Below are 8,183 nucleotides of genomic sequence, written 5' to 3' on the forward strand. Positions count from 1 at the left end.
TAAGAAAAAACTTTTTACTAAATCACTGAAAATAATGAGTTTTGTTGCTCTGGGAGGTAAAGCTATAATATCTGTGCCGTAAAGAGTTAATGTTCAGGGGAGGGAGGGGCTAGTTGTGTGAGTGGAGAGAGACGAGCCGCGCCACCTGGCAGGGACAGAGGGGTGTTTTTCTGTTGGTTCAGTGAGTTGAAGCTGCCCAGTCCTGTTGTTTTTCTAACATACTGTTGAACACTAAAGAGTTTTTAGATGACTATGACTGCGTTTTTGTACGTTGAGAGTCATTACRATAGCTTTTTAACTTCACTATTTTAGCACATGCTCYGCAGGTCGACGTCAGCTCTGAGTAAACAAGCGAAGCTTAACCTGGCGGGGAGGCGTGTAAAGCCTGGCAGCATGTGGTGGGGATTTATCGTTTTTGTCACAAGGTGACAAATTATTACCATGGTTGATGTCTTAGACAGTATATCGCTCAAGATAACATATCGCCAATCCCTAGTCTGTAGATTTACATTAGTGACTTTAAAACAAACTATTTACCAAAGACAGGTACGTTCATTTTCCACCCTAACTCTCATGTTACCATAATGAAGATGAGCTACTATTTTCTGATTCTTTTTGTCTTRATTCTTCTTCTGAAACCATGTACAGAATGTGAACAGAAAACTGGCACTTTTTTTTAAGCAGCCATCTTCAAACGAAAAGCTGAAAATTACCTTCTCCTAATCCACTCAGCTGGACTTCCCCGAAGTAAATCCTACAACAAGAGGCAGCGTTCAGATACAAGTCCAAACTATTGATAGTTTGAGTGAAGTTTCAGCAGCAGAGCAGGATGGATCACCTGTATAATATGACATAGTCATGTCCCTGCTTTCTGGACAACTTATAGGCAGGTGTTACTCTGGTGATGGCCAGCAGAGACTTCAGCAGGACAGAGAGACGGTTATAAACAGTGTAGGACACCTTGATGTCCTTATCACACCTGCAGGAGGAGCAGAACATACAGCAGATTATTACACAGCAGCAGAAGAGTCGGACCTCACTTCAAAACATCTCTGTTGCCCTCTTATAGATCTGACTTTCTTTGCAGTGTTACAGAAATACAAACTATTCATTTTAGTGAAAATCCCCCCACAATTAAAAAAACAAGCTTCTCACTTTTCATTCATCTCCAGGCACCAAGTTTCTAACTCCATCGAGTCACCCTGATTGACAGAGGACAGAAACATAAAACAGGATGTAACACTTGAACACACCTAAATAAGCTAAAGCCACTGTTTTTTTTTTTTTACCTCTGATGTTTTCAGGGAGATCTCAACACACATGGATCTGCCGATGCCAGGAAGCTGACCAGCCAGCGCCTTCTTGGCCTCATGAGTGACCTCCGGGATRTCTTTGATGGCCAAATTAAACTAGGAGGGGGTGGGGGAAAAACAGTAAAAAAATCAAAACTATTTCACAACAGAKGATAAAAATAATACGTGCACAAAAAGAGTTATTTTACCCAATCYGAGCCGGTGGGAGATGAAGACGAGCGAGTGCAGATCTTCTCTCCGAGGCGAGCTTGGACTATCACCTGGACCGTCTACAGATATRCAGACAGGCAGTCCTCACTAACATTTCATACAGACTTTTCCATACAGAATAAAAAGGAACACTGAGGAGAGTGTTATATTTAGCACCCAGAGCAGGCACATCTTTTAGACTAAAACAAACCAAAAAAATGCAAACGTTTTTTTTTTACCTTCAAGGCAAAAAACTTGATGAACTTGTCCAAGTCTTTTTTATCCTGTGGACTCAGGTCACTGTCCATGTTGTCACAAACCTGTAATCAGATGAGACAAAACMTTTAAAAAAATCCTGAGTGGTTTGMAACAGAGAATGAAGMAAGTGTGATCCTCAGTCAGAGAAGAGGTGAACTGAAGTTCTGCYTCAAAAGGAGTTTAAATATCTCAGGGTTTTGTGACGAGTGARGGAAGAATGAGGTACAAGACTGACAGACGGATTTGTGAAGTACTGTGGACTCTGCTCCGGTCCGTTRWAGTGAAGAGGGAGCTGAGCTGTAAGGTAGGGTTGGGMAATATTKGCAAAAAAACTTAATCATGATTAATTGTGGTATTTAGCCGATAACGATTAATTTGACGATTAATCCCCTGGAGTCCCTGGACACCCTTATTTCATAGTCACATGACCAATTTAGTGGGAAAGATTTGCTCTTCATAAAAATCTGTTCCAAATTGTGTCAAAATTACAGACTTCAGGCTATACATCAAATTTTAAACTGTGTTGATAGATAAATAAGTTACAGAACTTTTTTTAATGTTTGTTATATTTGAAGTGGAGAGGAGCAGCGAGCGGATTCTACCTGTTGGGATTAATTGTATTAATCGTCAAGTGCCAAAAATTAATCGATTAATGTTTTTCTGATGATTAATTTTACACAATACGATTTTGCCTAACCCTACTGTAAGGCGAAGCTCTCTGTTTATTTGTCAGTCTATACCAGGGGTCTCCAAGCTGTAGCTCGTGAGCTCATTTAAAGTAGCTCTTCAGCGCTTATGAAAGATTAGGGGAAGCAAAATTTAATTTGTCACTGGCCAAACAAACGCTCAAAAAGAAAAAAAAATGTATAGGTCTTCTGGACGGGTTCTTCTCTAATGAAACGTTTCGTCTCTCCTCCAAGAGACTTCTTCTACTACTGAGATGCATCAGGACAAACAAACTTTCATTTCATTCCAATCAATAGCTGTCCCTTCCCTTATGGTTGCCAATCAAACAGTTTAGGGCTCAGTATGGTCGATCAGCAGATGATGCGCAGTTACATGGTTGTTTGGCGTTCATTTTCGCACACATCTTTCATAGCCCCATGTGACACACTGTGCCGAGCTCCTATGAAACCACTACCACTGCAGTATATGTTCAATACACAGAGTTTCTTCCCACTGGAGTCTACAATGCGAGGAAAAAAWATCGAAGACCCGTTACCGACATTATTTGTGCACACATCTGTCGCAGTTAAACCCTAAGTTAGTAGTGTAAAATATACAATAATATGAATGGATAAACACAAAAAGCACATTCATGTAAATTCAGTGTTCTTTGTGGTGGTTTCATGTGAATTGAAGACAATCTTTTTTTGTGCAAAACAAGCTTATTCCAATAGTTTAAGTTTAATATTAAATGTTGCAAAAAATAGCTCTTGGACAATTTCATTTTGTGAAAGTAGCTCTTAAGGAAAAAAAAAGGTTGGAGACCCCTGGTCTATACTTTCACCTATGGCCCCTCTTGGTAGTGACAGATAGAATGAAATCACAAACACAGGTGGGTGAAATGAGTTTTCTCTGCAGGGTAGCTGGGCTCTCCCTCACAGACAGGGTGAGAGGTTCAGTCATACAAGAAAGACTCAGAGTAGAGCCACTGCTCCTCCACACCCAGAGGAAACAGTTGAGGTGGCTCAGAGACTGATACCACAGGGATATTTTTTTGAGCATGTCCAACTTGGAGCACACCTCAGTGAAAACTCAACACACAGAAGAGACTATTGTCAACAGACTGGCCTGGGAAAGCATTGAAATACACCTGGATGAGCTAGAATTGGTGGCTGTGGAAATGAGAGGTCTGGGCCTCTCTGCTCATCAAGCTGCTGCCCCGTGACCTGACTCTGATACAAGTGGGACATAAATGGATGGATTCATGTGAGCCAAACATGCTGATGAGAGGTATTAAAAAACTCATAAGCTGTTTGACATTTGGTGCAGGGACGACACCTTTGGGAGCACCTTGACCTGAACAGCAATGGAAAATTTTGTTTCAGCAAAATGACAATAAATGCAAAAAGAAAAAAAATTGTGTAGGTCTTCTGGACGGGTTCTTCTCTAATGAAACGTTTCGTCTCTTCTCCAACAGCACGGCCATTGCCAGTATCACTCCACCCCCTGTTAACAATAAGTGTTAATTAGGTGTCAACGATAGCCATGTGATGTGAGTATCAGTCACATGGAGGCAGGGCTTAAAAGCCTGAATTTTGCCTGAAACTCTCAGACTGAAGAAGTCTCTTGGAGGAGAGACGAAACGTTTCATTAAAGAAGAGCCCGTCCAGAGGACCTATACAATTTTTTTCCTTTTGATTTTTTTACCTGGATTACTGAGATGCATCAGGACAATAAATGCACTTTWTTCAGCAACTGACAAACATGACCCAAATACTAAACTGCTTCAAAGCAAACTGTGTCCCCTACAATCCATTGTTTAAAACTGTTTCCAAAACAGAATACAACACCAGGGAACAAATTTCGTTTTACTAAACAAAATACTTGTTTATCACAGAATCTTAGAGAACTGTATGAAACGAGGCCTCCTCGTTTCGTAAATAAAGGAATAACTTTCTGAGATMGTTTATGATAAAACATGACAGTTATTGTATTTAGCACTACACCACCGATCAAAAATAATGTCACAATTACAGACATTTCTGGGATAATTGCTGTTTGTTTACAGCTTGCTGCAGAGGGACTGAAGAGTGACTCACTGTTCAAGTAGCTTGTGGCTAATGTTAGCCGACTAGCTAAACAATCTAACGTACGTTTAAAAGCTTCCCAGGAGAACACACGCACAACTTACATTAGCTGATCCTTTAACGACGAGCSTTCAATAAAAACACGAGTGTTTTCAATAAAAAGGACACCGACAGTCTTTTCTACGAGAATTCATATGTCGATGTGACAGCTACATCACCAGCAGTCGATGCGCTACGTTTCTGTTTATCTTCACCATGTCTACGTGTTTGTGTAGCTGCAATTTCTTAGTGGCACTTTCGCTAAAAAATTGTCTGTTAATTTCACAACTTATGAAAAATAACAGTGTCAAGATAGTTTTTGGAAATAAAACGTATATTTTTCATAAAAGCAATAAAATTGCACGTATAATAAATACATAAGTAAATAATGTTTATTTTTTTAATGTATCGAATCTGTGAGAGCGTATCGCAGTGTGTGCTGTGCCTTGTTTTGGTTGACAAATGCTGCTTATTTTGAAGGTAAGCGTGTTGGTTAAAATTTTATGAAATATGCTCTGAATTTGATATATCTTATCTATCAGTACAGTTTTATTCAGAATAACGATAAGTTAAAAACGTTAGCTGAAGTGCGAAGACGCTAGTTAGCTAGGAGCTMGTAGTTAGCATGTTTGTGTAAAAATATTTAAGTCGCCCATTTTTAAAAGTTTCACTGTGTAGTGTACAAGTGAATGGACAAGCTTATGTTTGACATATGCAGTTCTGATCATCAGCTGTCAATAAAATGTTAAATGCTACGAAGTTGTACATTTATTCAAGAACTAACGAGCTGATGAATTTGTTTTTAGTTTGTGGCATTATGTCTGTCACAAAGAAACATTTAAATGTGGAACCAGAAGAAATTGTTTGAAATTCGTGAGTATTTGCAGATTTTAGGCCTTTTTTTGTTTGTTTAAGGCATCACTGTGCCTCACTTTGGTTACTTTTGCAGAGGAKTTTGGTCCATACAAGTGTTTAGTTGCCACTTTGTTTGTTTTTTGTCTTCATTTTACTCATTTCAAGTTTTTCTTTGGATCCTAGTCTGTTTTTCTGATTATAAACCAGGGACCCTGGACCCAGAATACTTCTGCTGGCATTGTAGAAATACAAACTTACAGGATTATCTTTTCTTCTTAGCATGGCCATCCCCATAGCAATCCTAGACTGTGATTTGCTCCTACATGGTCGAGGCCACAAGACGCTGGACCGCTTTGACCTGGACTCGGTCTCGGATAATTTCCTCTTCACTCATTTTGGCTTTCCAAGGAACTTCATCTTGTACCTGGTGGAAATCCTCAGAGAGGTGTGCATTTTTAGTCTAATTGTGTCCTSAAGTTTGCGTGCAGTCCTTTTAAATTTTCTTCTGCCAGTCTCTGAGCAGACGGACCCAGAGGTCCAGAGCCATCAGCCCTGAGGTGCAGGTCTTGGCTGCGTTGGGCTTCTACACGTCTGGCTCATTCCAGACGTCTATGGGGGACACGATAGGGATCAGCCAGGCGTCCATGTCCAGGTGCGTGTCCAACGTGACCAAAGCGTTGGTGGAGAAAGCGCCTCAGTTCATCACCTTCAACAGGTACCCCTGCAGCTTCTCACACAGCTGTGGTTCTCATGGTAAAGGTGGGGTAATGACAAGAAAACTACATTTTYCAGAGATCTTGCCAACAGAGAGCAGTCCTTTCAGGAGTTTCAGAGGGGTGCAGGATTTCCTGGAGTCCTTGGGGTTCTGGATTGTGTTCAGGTTGTAATGCCTGTGACTCATCAGATTTTGTTTTTGGAACTGTAGCTAATTTATCCCATCTCCAGGTTGCCATCAAAGCTCCGAACAGCGAAGACTCCTCATACGTGAATAAGAAAGGGTTTCACTCGGTGGCCTGTCAGCTGGTTTGCGACGCCCGAGGTTTGCTACTCAGCGCTGAAACGCAGTGGCCTGGCGGACTCGAGGACACCATCGTCCTCGAGAGGTCGTCCATCTTCAGACAGCTGCAGGACATCAAGGAGGGCTGGCTGCTGGGTGAGAAATACGTCCTGGTCGTCGGACCTTTGAGGTTTTAGAGCTTTTGAAGTTATTTTTGTTCGCCTCTTGTAAGGTGACAGCCGTTATCCTTTGAGGAAGTGGTTGATGACCCCAGTCGAGTGTCCGGAGTCCCCCGCAGAGTTTCAGTACAACCTGTCTCATGCGACGACTCATGAGATAGTGGACAGAACGTTCAGGGCAATCCAGACCAGATTCAGGTGTTTAGATGGCACCAAAGGATGCCTACAGGTATTTGACTGAATATTTGTGACATTTTAGCATGTCGTGCTTTTAAAGCCGACTTTTAATTCATTTGTTTACTAAAAGTCTTTTTGTTTTGCAGTACTCTCCGGAAAAGAGCTCAGCCATCGTCCTGGCCTGCTGCGTCCTCCACAACGCCTCGCTCCAATCTGGACTGGACGCCTGGACCCTGGAGAGGACGGAGCCCCTCGAGCAGCCCAAGGGCCCCGAGCAGAGACCCGAGGACCGCGACAGCCAGGCGGAGGAGCTCCGAAAACAGATCATCCTGGAGCACTTCAGCTGAAACACTGGCCTTACCAAAGATCACATTAGGAACAATGAAGTCTACAGACACGGTGTTGCTGATGCAGTTTTTTAATATTTTGCTGGTTTCTACTCTACGGACTACACTAAGATAACATATTTGTATATGGAGGAACATGCAGGAAGCTATACAACGAACAAAGACAAACAGGACACATTTCAAAAACAACAGGACCCTTCTGTGGAAGTGCTTGATGACTGACTCTCAGGACATTCTTCCAAATATTCATGGAGAGTTCAAACCACGTACAGCTGCTGTCGTCCAGGTTTTTTTACATAAAAAAAGCCCCACCCCGTTCATTTTATATTTTTGTTTCCTCCCCCAAAAATTAATTTTTTTCTTTTTTTTTTTTTAAATCATCCCAACAAGAAATTCCACAGGTTAAAAATCAGGGTTATGACACAAAAAAAGAAAAAAAAATTGCCCTTATTTACAACTGCACATGAAGTTTTTGTTTATGTACATATGAGAGAAAATGAAGGGGCTTTTTGTTTACTAAAACAAATAAATACAGAAAACCTGYGATAATTCTGAACTTTTTGTTTAAATGGCTTTTATTCTGAAGGAACACCATAACGTTTTACTTTGAAAAGGAGGGCTTTGTTTCATGATGGATAGTGGTGATAAAAAGACGATATTTAATTTTAAAAAACAAAAGCTAGTGGTGTTACTTTTCCTGGAATGTTTCAGTTCCCTGATTGGCTTCATCAATATATACAGACTTTCTACAAACAATGAATAAATACAACACAAACTGCTGCCGCATGAGCACACTTATCACCAAGGAGCTCAAATGTAACTTTTGACTTGGAAATGGATGTTTAAGAGCAGAAATGTGTTTTTTTGTGATTTAATTAAAGTAATTATTTTGACCTCGGTTCATGCGACAGCAGCTTAACATCAACACTGTATTACAGTTAAGACACAATCAGACCATGTTAAAGTTTTACTTWGACTTTTGTAAAGCTTCACATCCTAAATGTCAAACGTACGAATCCCATTCCTTTTTTTTCCTGCATAAAAGAAATACACGCTTTTTGATGATCAAAATATAT

The 8,183-nt window shown here is 40.7% G+C and overlaps 2 protein-coding genes across 2 annotated transcripts in view; one reads left to right on the top strand and one right to left on the bottom strand.

Moving 5' to 3' along the window:
• The window catches only part of atg13 (ATG13 autophagy related 13 homolog (S. cerevisiae)), a gene marked incomplete in the record, with an annotated part of 11,011 nt that extends 6,236 nt beyond the window's left edge, over positions 1–4,775 (bottom strand). The window contains 7 exon segments of the mRNA XM_014025127.1: positions 714–754; positions 839–979; positions 1,156–1,202; positions 1,290–1,409; positions 1,502–1,582; positions 1,742–1,822; positions 4,618–4,775. Coding sequence (XP_013880581.1) covers positions 714–754; positions 839–979; positions 1,156–1,202; positions 1,290–1,409; positions 1,502–1,582; positions 1,742–1,810 — 499 coding nt within the window.
• A 160-nt stretch (positions 4,776–4,935) lies between these two features.
• Positions 4,936–7,663, top strand: harbi1 (harbinger transposase derived 1). The gene is made up of 7 exons (XM_014025130.1): positions 4,936–5,032; positions 5,687–5,852; positions 5,920–6,122; positions 6,200–6,287; positions 6,353–6,560; positions 6,637–6,812; positions 6,907–7,663. The coding sequence occupies exons 2-7, from the start codon at positions 5,688–5,690 to the stop codon at positions 7,105–7,107; spliced, it is 1,041 nt and encodes a 346-aa protein (XP_013880584.1). The 5' UTR covers positions 4,936–5,032; position 5,687; the 3' UTR covers positions 7,108–7,663.
• The last annotated feature ends 520 nt before the right edge of the window (positions 7,664–8,183 follow it).

The sequence above is a fragment of the Austrofundulus limnaeus genome, unplaced genomic scaffold (assembly GCF_001266775.1).
Source record: "Austrofundulus limnaeus strain Quisiro unplaced genomic scaffold, Austrofundulus_limnaeus-1.0 Scaffold457, whole genome shotgun sequence".
Lineage (NCBI taxonomy): Eukaryota > Metazoa > Chordata > Actinopteri > Cyprinodontiformes > Rivulidae > Austrofundulus > Austrofundulus limnaeus.